Below are 22,179 nucleotides of genomic sequence, written 5' to 3'. Positions count from 1 at the left end.
TCCATGGCCTCACCGAACTCCTCCCACATCCGAGTTTTTGCCTCGACCACCGCGCCAAAGCCGCTAGTTCTCTATTTCATTTCCAGATGTTTCTTCCTCCTCAAACTATTGACACATCGCTCAAATCTTTATAATGACTGTTAACATCTTTGTTTCGTCCATATAACATAATGACAAACAATATAGAACGTACTTAAGAAAGTTGATAAATCATGTCAGTGACCCTTTGAGATCCAACAGTCCAAAATGTACATTCTTAACATCTTTCAACTGCTCTTAACAATTTGATCAGCAGTGTAAGACACTCACACTGTACACACAACACATGAAGGGCACATCACATACAGCAATTAAAAAGATTCAATACAAGAATGAAATGAAACAGTAATAAAAAAAAAAGAACAATTCCTGAGTTTTATCTCTATGGTTGTCTTGCACACTGGAAGAGGCCTTGCAAGGGAGCGAGAGACAGGCTTATTGGGAATAATGAGACCCCACGACACTGCTCACTGTAAATTCTACTCCCTATGTATCTTCATGCCTAGGTTTTCTTCCACCTGTGTGTCCTTCTGTCGAGGTATTCTTCTGTCATACGCACATAACTAGTTTTTGTACAGTATGAATGATTTATGAGATTGTGTATGTAATCATGAAACGTTGGAACACAAGGACCTCCTGTTTATGCATTGTAAAAACAGCCTGTGGAAACTTTGTCACTTGACAGTTTTACTCATTATTGTTTTCTTGCAGTTGACAAGAAAACAAAGAAAAAACCTCACAGGTTCTCCTCTTGTACACCTGATTCCCAAGAGCTGCTGGACATCAAAACAAAGAAAAAGGTGAAGTGTGCCTACAGTCATCCCTCCTTTACTGCAGTTAATTGGTTGCAGACCCAACCACGATCAGTGCATTTCTGCAAAGTAGGATTCAATATTAATAAATTGAATATTTTTGTAGTTAGAGCATAGAAAACCTGTTTGACTTTCTAAATATGCTTTTTAACATCATCAGAGACCTGTAGACGTGAAATAACACCCCTATAGTCACCTTGACACTCCTATTATTCTTCGTTTACACCACATTGCTAATGTGCAGGCTACGGGATCAGAGGCGGCTGCAACGAGCATAGCAAGCTACCGAGATAACTAGTAGCCTCTCCAATTGACTTATTCTAAATTTAGTGATTCAAAAGGAGTGGGGAAGAAGAACAAAGTAAGACGCCAACAATGTACCACTTCCACACTCAATGTGAGGATAACTTATTTTTTTTCCCCCGTCTATCATGTCAGACATGCCATGGCTGACTACATGCAGTGTGAAGCTAATCTAATCTTGAGATAATGTCTCACACCTAGAGGCCGGAATGCTGCATAGGACTTGTCTTTCAATATGAGCTAATAACAGACTGTAGTCAACCAGGAAACAGCCATCATTTATTCATTCATTCATTTTTGAAAAACCACGAGGGAGCGATACATGATAGGATGGCTGTCTTCATAGTTGCTGATTGTTTTTTTCTAACACAATGAATTACTGTCATTCTGTCTCTGTAGCTGCTGATCACAGGAACAGAGCAGTTTAACCTGAAGCCAAAGAAAGGAATTCAGTTCCTTCAGGAGAACGGCCTTCTCAGTAATCCACTGGACAACAACCAAGTGGCCCAGTGGCTTCGAGAAAACCCCCGATTAGACAAAAAGATGATAGGGGAATACATAAGTGACCGCAAGAATATGGAGCTCCTGGACAGCTTTGTCAAGTAAGGAGTTGGAAAAACTTTTTTTTTTTAAATGTTGATTCTTATTTGATTCTTCATCATAGAGAATGTGTTGACATGTGTTGAAGTAACATGTAGAATGCTGTGTCAGTAATATCAAGTGTCGTTGCAGCACTTTCGCTTTTCAGGGGCTCCGTATTGATGAGGCCTTGAGGCTTTACCTAGAGGCCTTCAGATTACCCGGAGAAGCTCCTGTCATCCAAAGGCTTCTGGAAACCTTCACAGACAACTGGCATGTAAGGCTTAGCTTCCCAAGTTGTGGAAACAATGATTTCATTCCATGTATTCATCACTTCTGTTTAATTTTGGACGTGCTCGGTACAGTCGTCCCTCGTTTATAGCGACCGTGATAAGTGAATTTCCGCGCTATATGATTCAGTGTTAATAAATTGAATATTGTTATACTGTTTGAGTGTTTTTTTTAACATTATTAGAGCCCTGTAAACATGAAATAACACATCTGTATCCACCTTTAAACGCCTATTATTACACCTGCAGGTGTTCCCAAGCTTTTGGAGGGGAGTGTATACTGCCTTACCATTTACCAGCGTATTTCAAATTGGCAAGGAGCACATTTGGAATACAGGACGTGAACAAATGCACTGTAATTGATGTGAAACGGGAAGGGTGTAGGATTAAATAAGAACTTCCAATGTAACTTGCATGCATGTTCAAAATAAATTCAACCATTACATCTATTTAGACTATAATGCCTCTTAAAAAAAAAAAAAAAAAAGCCTCCAAAAATGCCAACAATGTTCCATTTACTTAACTGACCTGCATATTAACCAACCTGCAGCGGCATTGTTATTGTAGCAGCTAACACCAAAGAACTACACAGCTCCTTGCTCGCAGCGCCTCATGCCACTACCCAGAGGTAACGGACCCACTGCAAAACAATGTGATAGGACACCAATATGTACTAAGAAACAAGAACAAGCGTATGAAGAACTAGGAATAGACAACCCAATGAATGAAAAAGGTGGAAAAACAGTGTCTTATCACTGCAGGGTTTGTTAGTGCTTACAATTCTTCCTTGGTTGTGATGCAATGCCCTCCTCGCCATACATACCAAGCCTTTCCACCCATGGTAGCACTGTATGCCATTCAGTGCAGCAGACACACTCTTTTCTGTTGGCATGGCTTTGCAAGCTCTACATTTACACGTCCAAGTCATGCAAAATAAGGCATTATATGTTATCATGAATGTGCCTATTACTGCATGCTCACAGCATGGTTATAAAACCATAAAACCTTGTTGTTGTTGTTTTTGGAGAGCTTTCGGGTTCGAGAGCTGGTTCGTAAATGCCAATGGATTCTTTACTGATATGAGTTTTTCATCTCTGCTTAAATATGTTCTATATTGTTTGTAATTATGTTCTACGTTGTTCGTTTTTTTGAACGCAAACGTTGAAGTTGTAAAAATTACATTTTTGTACGAGGCGGGCGCCATGATGGTCTTATGTCGTCAGAAGAGGGACGTTTCCCAAGTGACGTCGGCAAAGGGGCAGCTCTCATCTGAAGCAGAGTAAACAAACGTTTTTAGAGTTAAGCTCGTCGACTTTGTTCGGTATATTTTTCATCAAAATAGTAGTCATGCCAAAACGTTATGTTGCCGCTGGCTGTATAGTGTCCGAGTGATACTCTAGGTTTGTTTTCTTGTCCAAAAGACGGAGGTTTAACCATAAGATGAAGGTTTAAGACTACAATGGACAAAGTACGTACGATAGACACCAATGGTGACCGAGGATGGTGCATTGTAAGCGGACACGTGATCTGAGCAGCCCCGGGTCGAGTTGTGAATGTCAGGAGAAGCAGAGTATAGAGCGGGGTGAGCCACCTGCCCTGGCCGGACAAGGTGCTTTGTAGGCGGACAGGTTTAAAATGAACGAAGTAAGTACACAGAGGGACAAGCATTTGGCTTGAAATTACGGTAAAAAGGCATTTTGGATGCTTGGATGCTAGTCCTGATGCAATAAGTTACACAGGACAAAAGGAGGAGAAATGCGTCAAAGTTGCCACAGAACAGATTAAGTCATGTTTTATTGACATATTGTATTGTAAACACTCTGCCACCATAGCTTACTTTCATAAAAAAGGCTCCAAAGAGCCCTTTACGCTCATTAAGAAGCCAGTTTAAAACGTTAAGGATTTAAGGATAAGCAACTCTAAGGTAATTTACACTTAGCATTCTGTGTTTGAAGCCGACTGATCTTCCTTGCCATGTCTTTGTCATTGGACACCTCAGCATCAGACATATAATCCCATTGTAAATACGGCTTAATTCCATGTTCTGCAAGTTCTCTATTTCATCTCCAGATGTTTCTTCCTTGCTCAATGTAAGCACTGTAATGATCTTCTATCTCGTCCATTCTCTCAGGTTTCTTTCAAATGTGAGCTGCCCCTTTGCCGATGCCACTTGCCGATGCCCCTTTTCTGGCGAGTTCAGACCAAGTGTAATTTTTACTAATTTAACGTTTGCTTTCAAAAAACGAACAATGTAGAACATATTTATGCAAATTAGAAAAATCATATCAGTGACCCTTTAGTCCTTGCTATTATTGACTTTGATTGCTATTATGAGCGTTGTCTCCACAATCTAAAACCATACAGCTGCTTATTCTTTTCATTTTTTCCATGAGCAGCTCATTTGAGATGGTGTCATGGTGGTGGCTATGGTGAAAACGTAGGTCAAAAGCTGTCACATGACTAGCCCTCCATGTTATAGTTGTTTGATGACATCAGTTTGAAAATAGGCTCCGAGTAAAAAGACCTACTCTCCTGTGTGAGAGTATCTGACACTCCAAAATAGCAAGAGAAACCATGTGACCTGGAAACTATTCCCAGTAGTGACCTTTTTGTGGACTGAACCCTTTCATACAAAAATAGTCCTCCTAAAAGAGTGGATGAGTCATTTTACGGGGTGACTCGGTGTGAATGGGTTTTCCACCCTATGGGATGTCATTATATGAGGTGATGATGAGTTGAGAATGTGACATTTGCCACACTGTTATCCATTTCCATTTATCATGTGCACTAAGCATGGGCTGGTTACAAGTGGGGATGCTCCAATCGATCGGCCACCGATCAATATCGTTCGATTTCTGTAAAAAAAAAAAAAAAAAAAAAACGTGATCGGCATATGCTGATAAATGCCGCTCAAAGCCGATCACAAAAACTGATTGCCATGCGGTTTCAAACACTGCATGCATGCTGTGTCGAGAATCAGCACTAGCGTGTAAAACCTCAATGATTTCAGTTTGACAACTTGACACAGACGCAGCTGATTTTGACTAGCTCACCAAAGACTCAAAGAATATTTGCGTCAACTAGTAGTTTTTTTTATTAGAACTGTTGAATTCAGACTTTATGCCTTTATATCATGAAGTGAGCTCATAATAACATAAAGACTGTAAATGAAGTAGTGTACAATTGAAATCTCACCAGTCATAAATAAAAAGCAAATAGTTGACAGCTCTAATAGTGATGAAAGTCGGACGCCCAACTTAAGCACCACACATTTCTATTTCGTTAACATTTATTTGTATTATTTTATTCTGTTATCTTGAACTAAAATAGATAAATGATTGAACAATTTAGCTCGTTAGCATCGGGCGGCGCATATTTCTCACGTGGAGGGTCACCAAATGTGCAGATGTGATTGAGGAGGAGGAAGGAGTGCAGGATAAGTGCTGTAAAGCCTTTATTCTCCACTCAACAACAAGCAACACTTAACGTCTCAGTTGCTCACAAAAGTGTCATCTGCCACTATGAAATAATAACATAACATTACGAGTTTTTTTGTTGTAATTTTTATTTATCTTGTGACCTTCTTGGGTCACTTGATTGCATTTATTTACATTTTGCTTTGTTTTACTAAGAAAATACAGATTGTGTTGTGACTTGAGTCGCAGGATTAGCCACAGTAGTTGAATGACCGTTTGACTTGGCCTTTTTACTTTTTTCGATAAAGATATTTGAAAATAACGCATTTTAGATCTGTAATTCTAATACTGTGAAACCATCAAAGCATTGGCAAGGTTATCACACCATGAGAACGTCTTACTGGTCCACGCCTCCTGTGCAGTGTTTTGAGTGTGTTTGTGTTTTTGCAGAAAGTGAATGGCTCTCCCTTCATGAGCAATGATGCAGGATTTGCTTTGGCCTACGCTGTTATCATGTTGAACACTGACCAGCATAACCACAACGTCCGAAAGCAGAATATTCCCATGACTGTGGAGGTGAGTGACAACAAACAGTGTATTTATTTTTCCCAGTGTGAAAGGTTTTCAGCATGAAACTGAGAAAAGAACAGATTCCCTACCAATGAGTCCTGTGTCTTTGTGTGACATTCATGTGGGAGTTGGTGCGGCCTGGCGACTCCAAAAGTCCTCCGCCAGAAGCTGTAGTCAGTAGTGGTCAATCTGAGAGTGCAGCCACCGTGGGGTGCATTGGTGGGGGTGCTGTGGAGTGGGCTGGTATGGAGCCTGTTTTATTCATTGACAGCTTGTGTACACCAGGGGTCCCCAACCACCGGGCCGGGGCCCAGTACCGGTCTGTGGGTGCGGCCGAACTGGGTCGAGGAAACCTTTCAGGCGCAATGATAAAAAAAATACACACTCAAAAAAAAATACTTTTGTTAATAACTAGATACAAACCAAACCAAGCTTATAGTGGTGGATGGTGGGTCTGTATTCACTTTGCGCTTTTAATTTGATGTTGTTCCTGTTTTAGTTTTACACAATACATACTAAATGAGATAAATGACATCGCTATACGACCCACACCACCACCACTCCGGTCCGCGGAGATTTGTGGGAACCAGAGCCGGGCCGTGGGTCCAAAAAGGTTGTGGATAAACAGATGCTGGGGATTGTGAGCACATTTACTGACACACCAACAGCCAAGTTCTTACTTTCCAACTGTCCAACTATAAGTCATCTGTTGTCGCTTTGCCTCTGACTGGCCAAAATGCGCACGACAGCCAGTGAATGTGTTTTTATGTGTACAGACTTTTTTTTTAATTTTTTTTAACTATTACGACTTGATGTATAATTTTTAACCCCATCTGGCCTTAGATCGGGTTGAGGAGGACCCACTGCTCATTGAGAGGAGCGATATGTTCTTCTAATGTTTGTGTCCAGTAAGACCAGAAAAAAGTTGCTTGATTTGTGGCTAGTTGCTAGAACAATGTAGAGGGGTCTGAATGCTCACTAAAGATAGCAACAAAGTTGCTGAGTTGGCATCACTGATCCCTCCTGCTACATCTTCTTATTCGTTGGCAGACCTGAGGCCTCACTTATCAAACTGTGCTTGGAAATCTGACCAAAAGTGTGGTGTAAAAGTAGGCGTGTTCCATTACGTGCATTCTTAACTACCTCTTTTTTAGCTGTCTTTATATCTTTAGAACTCACAGAAAAGAGAGACGTGTGTCCATGTCTCACATAAGGATTGTGGATGATGGGCAAAATTAAAAAAAAAAAAAGTGCACTTCCTTTAAAGTCTGCACACATAATATACACATTATAATTCATAATTGTACACTATATCAATTCATTCATTATTTAAACACATTTTTAAAGTAAAAAAAAGGTAATGAAATCAATTTGAAAACAATAAAAATGTGTTCTATATGATAATTTAAATACAATGTATTACAATTATATATATTACTATATATTAGTGTTGCCCGATAATCATAATTATCGGCCACTGATAATTATTTGCCCGATATTGACATGTGATATCGGCCAGCACGGGTATTGTTTTGGTTAGTTGTTCTAAGGCCATCTCCTGTCAGCGTGAGCCTTGAGGCTGTCAGTTATCACTAGGTGGTTATGTTTATTTACAGGAGGATGTTGGCCCTAATCCCACTTTTCCTAATGTGGAGACTTGAAGATATTAAATGACACATAATGAGTGTTGTTTGGTGAATGCTCAGCTTACACTTTACATTTCCAGCCCAGCACCAGTCCTGAAGGGAGCTTTTTCCAGTGGTCTGTCTTTGGCTAACCTTCAGCAAACAAATCTGATGCTAGTCCCACTGGAATTGATGAGCTTGTGGACAATACAAGGAGGTTTCTGAAAGAAACTCTTCATTCACCTGCAGCCCTTAGAGAAAGAAGACAGTCCATAAGAAGCTAGCTCCGTGCTACGATACACAAACTCAGGAACTTCAACTTCTAAGCAACCCATCCACCCCTCTATCCTGTGTTCTCTATCTACCATCTGTCCCTCTACTCTTGTGGCTGTATCTCAAGCCAACTGGTTCCACTGGTCACCAGTGCCTGCTCATGTGGGGTTGAGTTGTGGCGGCCTTGAAAGTATGAGGAGCGTGTTTGTAGGCCTGCTCCATGCGTAACATGTCTTGATGACGTCTGCTCTCCACTATAGATATAAGATGGATTTTTGTTTTTTTCAACAGCAATTCAAGAAGAATCTCAAGGGAGTGAATGGAAACAAAGACTTCAACCAGGACATGTTAGAGGATATCTACAATGCTATCAAGTAAGCATCTGTACATACAAGTAGAAGACATAGAAAACTCTAAATATGCTTTTTAACATTATTTGAGCCCTGTAGACATACTGTACAATAACACCCCTACAGTCATCTTTACACTCCTATTACCCAATATAGTTTATGTAATAAGAGAAAATAAGACATGAATAAGACTCATGCTCATTTGTGTTACTGTGAATGTGTTCCGGTGCCAGGGCAGCTGAGTGAGGGGAGAACAGGAAATGAGGGCAGGGGTTCCGAGTTACGGCTGCAACAGTATCCTGTGTTTTTATTATGGATTTTTTTATTATTTTTGCAGCTGATGATTCAAAGATGCAATACAGGTATAAGCCTGTTCTATCAAGTCTGGTGCTTGTGCCTCACCCAACATTACAGTCACATTACTGACACCTAGTGACCAGTGTACAATACTACAGATCATCACAGCCTCCGATTGCATCTTCTGAACGCACAAATATTTAACATTTGCTTAAATATGCATATTTTTGGACAATTAATAGGCTGCATCCAACCATAAAACTGCATGATTTATTCATACATTTTTTAAAAAACCATGATAGAATGAAGCCGTGAAATTCGACCCGGGATACGGCAAGGGATTACTGTCAGTGATTTTTCAAATGAAGCATGAAAATGAAATTGCAGTCCACTGTCAGTTTATTTTCTAAATAACAAAAATATACAATGAAAAATAAAGATATTGATCTAGAAAAAATGTGAAAGATGTGGGGGCCACTTTGATGTGTATATTAACGATGGTCCAATGTAGGTCAGTATATTGTACTGTAAGATAAATAAGCTTTGTGTCACAGGTGATAAAACAATATATCTCATAATATATCCTTATAAATAGCAAAGGTCTATTATTGTCTCTCTAATACATAGTCAGGGGGGTTGAACTTTCCGCAATGTTTTGAACTTGACAAGCACGAATAACCTCCTGTAGTTTGTTTTCATCTAGTCTTACATTGCCACGTTCTTCCTATTGTAGGAATGATGAGATCGTGATGCCAGATGAGCAGACGGGTTTAGTGAAGGAGAACTACGTATGGAGCGTGCTGCTGCACCGTGGTGCTACACCTGAGGGCATTTTCCTCCACCTGCCACCTGGCACCTATGACCATGACCTATTCACCATGACCTGGGGTCCTACTATTGCAGCCCTCTCGTATGTCTTTGACAAGAGTCTGGATGACAACATCATCCAAAAAGCCATCACTGGCTTCAGGTACGTACCTTGACACACACACACACACACACACACACACACACACACACACACACTGCCTGAACAAGAAGATGCTTTTCCACAAAAGTAAACTTTCATCCTCATAATCTGTACCGCTTGTGAGGTTTGACTTTTTCAAATGCATTTCAATCTTTATTTTTTATTTGATTACTGTGATTTGTTTGCTCAATATGAGTACAGTACATGACGTTTACTGTGGGAATAGCAATTAGTACTCTCCTTTCTTTTACACCATGTGATTAACAAATCCTGTTAGATTTGGATCCTGCAATTGTTCTGAAAAGGTGCGTGCTTCATTGACTTGAAATGCCTAAGGTGTGGTGTTCAACGCTTGAACATTTCACTTATTTCACTTTTGTTTTTTATGCTTGTTTTATCAGAATATTAACAAAATGCTGGCTCACATTTTGTATTTCACAAGGCGCCTCATGTGGTCGTGGCCTGCGGTCATGCGCGTTGGTGACCTCCTGGGCTATGTGATATGAAAGGGGAACCATAAAATATAGACAAAAACATATTTGCCTTACTTTTTCAACATCACTGGTAAAATTTAGAGGATTACGCGATTTTTTTAAGGAGACTTTGGATGAGAGCAGCTTGATGGCGCTCCAGCAGGACCCAACGGCAGTCGGCAAACCCAAACCCCGACGAAGGCGGACCTTCCAGTCGGACAAATCTAACCACTTTTTGAACTCTAACTGCCTTGCACACACGGGCGCGTGTCCCGCGTTTTGGCCAATTACCGCCCGCCCGACCGACATCACATTGCGAGCCGCAAAAACTGGCCACACCCTGCCAAGTGCCCACCCCCCCCAAATGCTGCACCAAACTAAAGTTATTTAAGGCAGCACCTCGGTGAGATATTTTTCATGCCATGTTTTGAAGGGTGCAAAACTTCACTCTCACAACTACAGGAAATCCCACACACCAGACGTCCTTGTCATGGCTTTGTGAAGGGAAAGTGGGCAGGAGATGGTCGCTATAGGCTGGATGCTGCGTTAAAAGGCATATGCCGATATCACGCTTTTTCACACAAATTGGCCGATACTTATCCGTGGCTGATTGATCGGAGCACCCCTAATGATTAGTGCCACATTGTTTTTTTTCCCCCCAATTTTAAAGGGATGGTTTGGATAGCAACCTATCCAAAGATACAATGTGCAAATGTTTGACATCAAACATTTGCATCACAAAGATGCCTCCTCAAAAAAATCTGACCTCACAAAACGCTCGGTGTTATACAGTCGTGGAAAAAATGATTAGACCACCCTTGCTTCTTCAGTTTTTTGTTCATTTTAATGCCTGGTACAACTAAAGGTACCTTTGTTTGGACAAATATAACAATGACAACAAAAATAAGAGTGCAATTTTTTGGCAGTACAATGCTATAGCTATTCATGAAAGAACGCAAGTGATTTTGGATATTATCAAGAAAACCATGGAAGTTGCTAGATATCAGCTCTTAAATGAAACTCTTATGAGCTATATTTGTTATCATCATTATATTTGTCCAAACAAAGAATGCACTGTCGCCTGTGCATTCTTGCGTATCTGATGAAGACACTCGCGGTAATGGCACTCTACTTCCGCGACGGAGTGCTACGGCCATTTTGTTTATGTGTGTGTGTTCCACAGCGGTATCGCATGCACATGAATTCACAGGCGACAATGCGCAGGGGTACGGCGGGAGGCCTCGGAGAAGACCCAGAACACGTTGGAGAGACTATGTCTCTCAACTGGCCTGGGTGCGCCTTAGGATCCGCCGGGAGGAGCTGCACAAAGTAGTTGGGGAGAGGGAGGTTTGGGCTGCTTAGCCTACTGCCCCCACGTCCTGACCTCAGATAAGCGGAAGAAGATGGATGGATTGATGTTTGTCTTTTCCAAGGAAAATATTATTTCTACCATACATTATTTTGGTATAGACTTTTATCCAAGCACAATCTGACCTTTTTGTCTTAATTAAATGATGAAACTCAATGAATAATGCAAGACTTTATTTTGCTATAGTAACCATAATCTAGAGGTTTTTGCCATTACAAAAGAGCAACTAAAAGTGAAGTTACCTGTATTATTGTTCCTACATCTTCAATAAGTGACAAGACTTTTGTCAGGAGCTGTACTAGCATAGATAATCAGGAAATGTATTCATGAAAATTGTGTAGATTTTGTAGACACACTAAGAACACATTGAGAGAAGTGTTGGCTCATCTATCCTTACACACACATGAACTTGCAGTAAGTTTTCTACCCATTCTTAATCCACAGGGTTTAATATGACTTTGGCCCACCTTTTGCAGCTAGAAGAGCTTCAACTCTTCTGGTAAGGTGCTATGCAAGCATCCACAAGCCCACTCACTGACAAGGCTTCATCTGCCTCATAGTCTCTGCTCTAATTCTCGTCAAAGGTTGAGGTCAGGACTGTGCAGACCAGTTAAGTTGCCAGAACAGTTGAAGCTGCAAACGCTGGGCCAACAACATGTGAAACCCTATGGATGAAGAATGGGATGTCACATAAGTTACCATAATATGTGTGCAAGGGTAGATAAGGGAATGCATTTGGCAGTATAGTGTAAGTCAAATGTGTGTATTCTAATATACTGTGTGTTTCAAAATCCCTGACTCAAGGTATTTCACTGAATAGCCTTTTGGATAGTATTTTTTGTGTGCGATGCAAGGAATGAAAAGGGAAGAGACAGGAGGTCATGTTGAAATTTCATACTAATGTTTGTGTCTTTGCAGGAAATGTGCCAAAGTAGCTGCTCACTACGGATTTAATGATGTTTTTGACAATTTGATCATCTCGCTGTGCAAGTTTACCACTCTAAGCAGTGAGGTAAGAAAACACCGAAGCTAGAGCTGTACATCACTGATCTCTGTTTGATGTGCAAAACCTTCTGTAAAACTACAACTTGGCACGTTTTAATAGCCAAATATGGTAATCCCTCCTTTATGGAGCTTCACTGGTTCAACACCCCACTATGATAAGTCAATTTCCTCAAAGTAGGATTCCTTATCTATAAATGCAATGCAATGTTCCTAGTCAGAGCATAGAAAACCTGTTTACCACCCTCTTAATACACTTTTTATCATTATTAGAGCCCTCTATACATTAAATAACACCCCTGTAGCCACCTTAACACCCCTGTAGTCACCTTTAAACTCCTTTCCTCCTATAGTAGATATAAGAGAAAATAAGATACATACGGCATTAAAAAAAACTGCTTACAACCTTCTGAATACACTCAGCCCTATACATAATAAGAGAAAATAAGACATAGAAAATGTGTTTACCACCTTCCAAATACACACTCTAACAATATTAGAGCCCTCAAGAGATGAAATAACACCCATTTAGTCACCTTTACACTCCTTTACCCAATATAGTAGATATAATAAGAGAAAATAAGATACATACGGCATTAAAAAAAACTGCTTACCACCTTCTGAATACACTCAGCCGCTAGACATGAAATAACACCCCTTTAGTCACCTTTACACTCCTATGATCCAATATAGTAGACCATAATAAGAGAAAATAATATGTAAATAAGACATACAAAACCTGTTTACCAACTTCTGAATACACTTTTTAACATTATTAGAGCCCTCTAAACATAAAATAACACCCCATGGTCAGTCACCTTTACACTCCTGTTTCCCAATATAGTAGACATAATAAGAGAAAATAAGACATAAATAAGACTCATGCTCATGTTGTGTGTGTTACTATAAATAGGGCGCTCCTCAAGGCCCTGTCACACCTTGACGATTTAGGCAGCGCATGCCTGACGTGATCATTTTGATGGCATACGTTGAACTGCCGACGTTTTTTTTTTCTTTCAATTTTGGGCGTATACATAGCGTATTCATAACGAGGTCGACGTAAACATGACGTATTAGTAACTTATATAGAACGTTTTTCTAACTTATAGACAACTTATATCAACAAATGCGTAGCGTGTTGCCGGTGTTCACAATTTATGCCCAACGCCTGTCACACCTTGACGATTTAGCCAGCTTACGCCAACGTATGAAAAAATTGGCCAATACGCTGGCGTACGTCCAATAAGTTATGGGTAAGTTTTGTATAAGTTAAGAGCACACTGAAGCATGCCGGCATACATCACAGTACGGTCCAAGTCGTCCAAAAATTTTGTGCATGCACAAAACATTTCGACGTATGTCAACGTATGATTCATACGTCCCGCATCCGCGCGCAATAAGTTATGCAATCGTTGACACCCGTTCACACACGTGAACAAAAATCAAAACAAGTTGGTTCCATTCCCAGTGTCACAGCGCCCTCTACTGGTCAAGCTGCAAACTTACTTGCAAATACAATAACAACATCCATCTCCCCTCGCCAAGAAGACAGTTCTGTCTCAAGGTATGTTGACGTATTACGACTTGTACGTAACTTACAAATAACGTGTGTGAACGGGCGTCAACGATCGCATGACTTATTGCGCGCGGATGCGGGACGTATGAATCATACGTTGACATATGTCGAAATGTTTTGTGCATGCACAAAATTTTTGGACGACTTGGACCATACTATGATGTATGCCGGCGTGCTTCAGCGTGCTCTTAACTTATACAAAACTTACCCATAACTTATTGGACGTACGCCAGCGTATTGGCCAATTTTTTCATACGTTGGCTAAATCGTCAAGGTGTGACAGGGCCTTTAGAGGAGCTGAGTGAGAGGCAGACAGGAAGTGATGTCGGGGATTCAGAGTTTAATTTTAGTTTGACGCTGGTGACTGCAGCGACAGTAGCTCATGTTTTTATTATGGATTTTTATTAGGGATTATTGTGTCTGTTGTGAGATCATTCAAAGATGCAATAAAAGCCTGTTGATGAAGTTTGGCGCTTGTGACTGAGCCAACATTCCAGTAACTACTGACACCTAGTGACCAGTGTACAATACTACATATCATCACAGCCTCTTTGAGTGTCTTATATTTGTATTTTACGTCATCTAGCACATGCGTCAAATATGCATATTCGTTTGACCAATAATAGCTTGTATTCAAGCACAAAACGGCGTGAGTTTTGAGAAGATAATTTTGGAAACCCCTGGTGGAGTGAAGCTGGAAGTATGAAGTGGTGAGGGATTACTGTGTTCCTTTCAATCATGAAATGATCCCATACATTGTCTGTCATGTAGTGGTTGATTCCACTACATACATATTCCTGTACACTGGTCATCATGTGAATGAATGGCATCTTAAACTGTCGTCCAACCATTTGAATGAACCATGAGAATTAGAGTTGAAAGTATTTTGGCTTGGTGCTGAAATGCGGCCAGATGGGAAGTACCTTTCGGTAGATGGATTTCATGTCGCACAAAAAGGCTAGTGTGATCTCTTTCCTTGCAGTCAGTGGAGAACCTCCCCACCGTGTTTGGGAGCAACACAAAGGCGCAAACAGCAGCCAAGACGGTGTTTGATCTGGCCCATCAGCATGGCAACATCCTGAGAGATGGCTGGAAGAACATTATGGAGTCCATGCTGCAGCTCTTCAGGGCAGAGCTCCTGCCCAAAGCCATGGTGGAGGTCAGTTGGAACTTTGTGCTAACTTTGTGCTTCATCACTTTGCTCTGAATAAGAAGCTCTTCATACATTTCCATAAACATTCATGCCTTGCTTCACACCCAGTGGAAAGATGTTTGAAGGTCTCCTTGTCAGGTTGAACTTGATGTGCACTGCTCTGCTGCCACCTACTGTTCTAGTAGGCCTCAATCGTTGTTTCACTTCAGGTGGAAGACTTTGTTGAGCCAAACGGGAAGATTTGTCTTCAAAGAGAGGAAACACCTTCCAATCGGTATTTACAACCTGTTCCTTTTTATCTTTCCTTATCTTCTCTTTTTTGGCTTGAACTCATACTTGTTGTTTCTTTGCTCATACTGTAAGCTTTGTGCCACAGCTGGACTAAACAAACAATACCACAATTTACTACTATCATTGTTTATGTCTCTCATGATTAGTACAGTATGTTGGAACTCTTTCACCATTATTCCATTTTTCTGTGCTAAAGTAGAATTATTGTTTACCGTGCACTTTCAAATGTACTGTTTTACAAAAACACCTGATGAGTAAAGCACATGACCGTATTAGTTCACATTAGATGAGTAAAACACATTATTGGTGCCTTTTTTAGACGAGTAAATCACATTATTGGCACATATTAGATGAGTAAAACACATTATTGGTGCCTTTTTTAGATGAGTAAATCACATTATTGGCACATTAGATAGGTAAGTGATATTATTTGCACACATTAGATGAGTAAATCACATTATTAGCACATGTTAGATGAGTAAATCACATTATTGGCACATTAGATAGGTAAGTGATATTATTCACACACATTAGATGAGTAAATCACATTATTAGCACATGTTAGATGAGTAAATCACATTATTGGCACATTAGATAGGTAAGTGATATTATTCACACACATTAGATGAGTAAATCACATTATTAGCACATGTTAGATGAGTAAATCACATTATTAGCACAGTAATCCCTCATCACTTTGCGATTCAAATTTTGCAGCTTCACTCTTAACGCGTTTTTTTCAGAAGTATATTATGAATAAATCAGGCAGTTTTGTGGTTGAATATGGCCGTTAGTTAAAATATGCATATTGAAGCAAATGTTACACATCATATTTTCTGCATAAATTAAGCATTTTCAAATATATAAATGGCTAAATTGAAAATTGAGAATGTGATGATATGTAGTATTGTACACTGGTCACTAGTAATCAGTAATGTTACTGTAATGTTGGCTGAGACACACAAGCACCAGACTTGATCAACAGGCTTTTATTGCATCTTTGAATGATCTCACAACAGACACAATAATCCCTAATAAAAATCCATAATAAAAGCACGGGCTACTGTTGCTGCTGTAACCAATGTCAAACAAGAAGGTGGTAAACAGGTGTTCTATGCTCTCATTATGAAAATATTTGATTTATAAACAAGGAATTGTACTTACGGTAGCTGAAATTCACGTATCACAGTCGGGTATGGAAGCAATTAACCGCCATACACGAGGGATTACCTTAAATGTGTTAGCATTATAAAATGAATCAGTGATAGTTTTTATTGAGGAAGTGTAGTTCTAAACGTATTTGTTTTGCTTTTTGCAAATGTGACGTCATTCCAAAAGATGATGTCATTACATAGCCTGACAACGCAGCAGTGCCACAAATACATTGGTGTCCTGTAGGAAACACTGATACTGCACTGCACAAGAGAGTGAGGAGAAGAAGAACTTTCAGCATTTCTCTTCCCTTTCATGTCAGCGGGGAGTCGGCAGTGTTGAGTTTTGTCAACTGGCTGACGCTGAGTGGAGCTGAGCAGTCGGGACTCAGAGGACCATCTATGGAAAACCAGGAAGCCAAGCAGGCCGCTATCCACTGCATCAAGGTTCTTGATATCAAATCATTTGATAACCTTCATTTGACCTGTTCTTCTCTGGATTGTTCTATGTGATGAAATGAAGCTAGCATAAAATGTATGGAATGGTAACAATGCAATAATAATAATAAGGGATATCGTCCGATATTGTCCAACTCTATCAGCCGACACCGATGTGTGTAACATCACGCACCTGCTGTCATGGAATGAACACGTTGTGAAACTAATGGCTATAGCATCAGCAATTAGCTTCTCGTCGTGGCTGTAAACAACATCTCGCCAACTACCGTGTCCGCCTGCCGCTATTTGCGCGTTGTTTTACATTCCCGCTCCCCCGAAGACACGTGAATGGCTGAGTTGTGTGAGAGAATACAGTGTTTTCTACGACGTCGGCAAATGATGCCCTCAAAATGATGTTATGATGGCCAAATCATGCAGCAATATGGAGCAATGTTCCCCAATTGTGAAAGATGTGAAATCAAGTCTGTGATGAACTCTATCTGATAACGCATGACTTGAACTTTATTTGGATACCTCATTCACTTCTCTACCCCAAGTATTAAAGAAGCTGGAGCAGATTTTAGACCTGAAAATAGTGCCTTTGCTTCCCATTGCTTTACCATTGAGTCACGACAAAAGCTGTGATGGAACCACAGACAGTATCATAAATATATCAGAACTCAGGCTGTGAAATTCTGTTTTTAAACTCAACAGAGGAGGCATTTACATTTTATAATCAAAAAGTCCAGGGAATAAAATCAGGTGTCACATTTTTCACGTTTATGCCTCACACTGCAGTGCAGCAGCACGCAGTGTGTTCCTTTCACCCCACATAACCACAAGAAATACCAAGCTATCATCACATATCAAATCCATCAAATCCACCCCATAGTTGAGAAAATCATGTTTTAGCATGATTTTGTTGTCATGATATTTAAATGATCCAAATTTGATTTGCTTTTATTTTTACAATCAAGGCATCCTAATTGAAACTAGACGATGCAAACGCGACACGTAGCAATAAACGTAGCAATAAACGTAGTAAAAAAACAAACATATTTCACACCATTAGATTTGAATGAAATTTCATATTTTGTGCTGAAGCGCCGATCCATGAGTTTGAAAGGCTTGAAAGTTGGACTTAACATTTGAAGCCATGGCATGAGTCGATGTGGTCCCACAGTCAGGATAAATCCGATACAAAATTGAAGAAAAAGAAGCAAACATGTATACGAATGAAAATACACCCGATATCATATGAAAAAATGATACCATACTATACTTATACTATAAAGACGAGTAAAACTAGGGAAATTATCTAACATCGAGAAATATGATTTTAAATCTTGGCACGTGGCAAATAATCTGCAGTGCATGCACAGTGTCGTATTTTTGCACGGCTAAAATACGGGTTATGTAACATTGCTCGTCTGTGGGCCATCTTGATCATCCCCACATCTAATATGGCGGCGACGTTGCCGTAAGGCTCAGCGCTCGTTGCGGCATCTACACATAGGTATATGTGAGCTACCCGGCTCAGCGGCGTTTTGGCAACCCACCGCGTCCTGCCACCCGAACATGGTAAAGCAAAACACCGTCTCAAGTATATGCCGAGTGTTGACTGCTATGACTGCTATGGCGACAGCAGTGCTGCTCGTGGCGCTGAACGGGCCATATCGGCTTTCATTATTGGGGAAATAATACTGATATTGGCCGATTATACATTTTTATATCAGTATCGGGCCAATATGATCGGACATCCCTAATAATAATAATTTCCCCACTGTACACCTGAATGGATTATGTCTTTGCAGCAATGTGACCCAGAGAAGATGATCACGGAGAGCAAGTTCCTCCAGCTGGAGTCTCTACAAGAACTAATGAAGGTAAACATTGTGGAGTGTATACATACAGTACACATGAAATGCAGAGAAAGAGCAGTTTGGATGAAGTGGATTGTCTTTGACAGGCTTTGATATCGGTCACTCCCGACGAAGAGACGTACGATGAAGAAGATGCTGCCTTCTGCTTGGAGATGTTACTACGTATGGTGATGGAGAACCGGTAGGAGTACACTACAAGCGTCACTTGTCTTCGCTTGCTGCACACTAACCATCCTTTCTGTTTGAAGCGACCGGGTGTCGTGTGTGTGGCAAACAGTGCGTGACCACCTCTGTCACCTCTGCGTCCATGCCAACGAGAGCTGCTTCTTGGTGGAGAGGGCTGTGGTGGGACTCCTTCGACTCGCCATTCGCTTGCTACGACGAGAAGATATTAGTTCCCAGGTACAGCAGCCTTCATGCTATGCACTGAGGTAGCAGACGTACTGTACAACATCGTTTCAGGAGGACAAATATCATTTTCATTTAAGGGAGAAAAAAGAGGATGTAAGCAACATTGGTGTGTGAAATGACGTTATCATAAAGAAATACAACCAGAAATACAAAACAGCACTGCAGAAACAGGGTACTAAGCTGAAAGGAACAAACTTAAAAAATTAGAATATTGTGTAAAAGTTCATTTTCTTCTGTGCTATCATTAAAATTCTGAAACCTGCATATATTCTAGGTTCATTGTACACGCAGTGAACTATTCAAAACCTTTTTTTGTCTTAATTTACATCTGTATGGCATACAGCTCAAGAAAACTCCACAATCCATGTGTCATAATATTAGAATATTCTGACAGTACTCAGTTACTCAGTCTCCAAGTACTGTGTTTGCTAATTAAAAAATCAGCTAATCAGCTCTAAACGCCTGTTAAGGTTCCCTGAGCCTAGAAAAACTTGTCAGCCTGGTTCAGATCACAAAAGCACAACCGTGGGGAAGGCTTCTGACCTGACTGATAAGGAGAAGACCGCTATTGACATCCTCATAAGTAGGGCAAGAAACAAAAATACATTTCAGAAAGAGTTGGCTGTTCTAAAGCACATAAGAGGAAAGCTGTTTGAAAGATCAAAATATGTGAGGAAACGCTCCGCAAGCAGGAGAGATGTCCAGAAGCTTAAGAAGATTCTGAAGCAGAGCCGCTTCAAAAATTTGCCTGAGCTCACAAAGCAGTGGAATGATGCTGGAGTGGGGACCTCAAGGAAAACAGTCCACAGACGTATCCTAGAAATGGGCTACAGAAGCCGAATGCCCAGGGTCGAGCCACTCCTGACCCCAAAACAAAAAAAGAAATGTCTGACCTGGGCTTTGGCTAAAAAGAGTTGGATTGTTGGCCAGTGGTCCAAGGTCCTGTTCTTTGACGAAAGCAAATGTCTCTCATTTGGAAATCAAGGTCCTAGGGTGTGGAGGAAGACTGGAGAGGCACAGGACAGAAGCTGCCTAAAGTCCATCGTGAAGTTTCCTCAGTCTGTGAGGATTTGGGTGCCATGTCATCTGCTGGTGTTGGTCCACTCTGTTTCACCAAGTCAGAGTCAATGCAGCTGTCTACCAGGAGATCCTGCAGCACTTCATGCTTCCATCTGCTGAAAAGCTTTTTGGAGATGCTGACTTTAAATTCCAACATGACCTGGCACCTGCCCACAGTGGCAGAACCACTCGTCACTGGTTTACTGACAACGGTATTACTGGCTGGACTGGCCTGCAAATTCAGCTGACCTGAACCCCATAGAGAATGTGTGGGTATTGTGAAGAGGAAGATGAGTAGCATCAGACCCAACAAGACAGATGAGCTGAAGGCCCCTATCGAAGCATCCTGGGCCTCCGTAACACCTGATTGCCTCCGTGCCAGACCAAATTAAACCACTGATTCGTGCAAAAGGAGCTGCAACCAAGTATTGAACACAGGAATTAAACATCATTTTCAGTGGATTGAAATTTCTGTATTATGAATCCCATTTTTTTATTGTTTTGATGAAATATTCAAATTTATTGACACATGGATTTTTGGTTTTCATGAACTAAATGCTATAAACATCAAGATTTACAAATTTAAAGGCTTGAAAAAATTCAGTTGATGCGTAATAAATCTAGTACATTTTATTTATTTTTATTTGTTTTGATGATATTATGGACAACAATTAACACTTACACAATATTCTAATTTTTTGACATGGCTCGGTGTATCAGGAATTTGGAGGAATGGTAGGATAAAAGAAGTTGTGCTTCTTCCTACTCCTTTGTTTACTTGTGCAAGTGTAAATGTGATGTTGTTAAATGTAAATGAAGCCTCTTCAAAAGTAACTTAAGCATTACCATTAATATTACCATCAATGTGATGGCTATTGCTTGTATGGCAATATGAGCACGGGACATAGTGATTGGATAGACTGCAATGCTTCATGATGCCACCAGGAGAGCTCAGTGCCTGGTATCTTTTTTCCAGGTGCTCCTGTCACTGCGTCTCCTGCTGATGATGAAGCCGCATGTTTTGTTCCGGGTCAGCAGGGAGGTGGCTTATGGCCTTCACGAGCTGCTGAAAACCAATGCAGCAAACATCCACAGCACAGACCACTGGTACACGCTCTTCTCACTGCTGGAATGCGTTGGTGCTGGAGTGCAGCCTCCTGCCGCCTTTCAGTTTACCTCTGCCAGCACTGACATGGAAACAGGTGGCGTATTTCTAATTACCTAGTAACGTCTTTTCCTTGTAAATGTAGGGAATCGTACCATAACCTCCAGATGTACAGTGGATCCCCACACATTCACGCCACCTCAGTTCAGTGTACAGTGTTCCCTCGTTTAACGCAGGGGATAGATTCCCACAATTTTACAATTATTATGTACCGGTATGTTTTAAAGCTGTAAAACCCCACACCATACACTTTATACACTTTCCTCAGACAGGCATTAACATTTTCTCACATTTGACCTGTTTAAACACTCTTGAGTTCAAATTTTGTTTGAATTTTAATGATCAACTTACTAGGTTGGACACAAGAAATTATTACGTGACTCGGGTGTATTTCACTCCTCTGACCACGCCTCTTCGTCCTGGCACCGTTCCGCTGAAGCGTCTTTGTATCCTTGTTAAAACATATTGTTGCTGTTGTCCTATTTTCCTCCTCCTCCTCTTCTTCCTCGAACCGAAGATTCATTTATTCCGTAATGGCGCCTCATAGCCGCGTAACCTCTACATTTACGAACGCCCTTCAGCCGCGTAACTTCTACCTTCCTTCAGCATGTCCAGAAGTCCAACTTTTTGTGCGATGGTTGGCTTCCTCTGCCTTTTGGGTGCAGAACGTTTTGTCGACATTGT

General features: G+C 40.7%; 1 protein-coding gene across 3 annotated transcripts in view; it reads left to right on the top strand.

Moving 5' to 3' along the window:
• Nucleotides 1-22,179, top strand: part of gbf1 (golgi brefeldin A resistant guanine nucleotide exchange factor 1) — a 131,534-nt gene that overhangs the window by 92,747 nt on the left and 16,608 nt on the right. For all 3 annotated transcript variants that reach the window (XM_054797702.1, XM_054797701.1, XM_054797703.1), the window contains exons 17-30: nt 751-839; nt 1,554-1,756; nt 1,887-2,010; nt 5,890-6,015; nt 8,199-8,281; nt 9,288-9,524; nt 12,285-12,378; nt 14,927-15,103; nt 15,307-15,371; nt 16,863-16,986; nt 18,792-18,863; nt 18,947-19,041; nt 19,109-19,262; nt 21,307-21,532. In XM_054797702.1, coding sequence (XP_054653677.1) covers nt 751-839; nt 1,554-1,756; nt 1,887-2,010; nt 5,890-6,015; nt 8,199-8,281; nt 9,288-9,524; nt 12,285-12,378; nt 14,927-15,103; nt 15,307-15,371; nt 16,863-16,986; nt 18,792-18,863; nt 18,947-19,041; nt 19,109-19,262; nt 21,307-21,532 — 1,869 coding nt within the window. The remainder of the gene's footprint in view (nt 1-750; nt 840-1,553; nt 1,757-1,886; nt 2,011-5,889; nt 6,016-8,198; nt 8,282-9,287; nt 9,525-12,284; nt 12,379-14,926; nt 15,104-15,306; nt 15,372-16,862; nt 16,987-18,791; nt 18,864-18,946; nt 19,042-19,108; nt 19,263-21,306; nt 21,533-22,179) is intronic.

The sequence above is a fragment of the Dunckerocampus dactyliophorus genome, chromosome 13 (genome assembly GCF_027744805.1).
Source record: "Dunckerocampus dactyliophorus isolate RoL2022-P2 chromosome 13, RoL_Ddac_1.1, whole genome shotgun sequence".
Classification (NCBI taxonomy): Eukaryota; Metazoa; Chordata; class Actinopteri; order Syngnathiformes; family Syngnathidae; genus Dunckerocampus; species Dunckerocampus dactyliophorus.
This window is presented reverse-complemented; position numbering and strand designations above follow the sequence as displayed.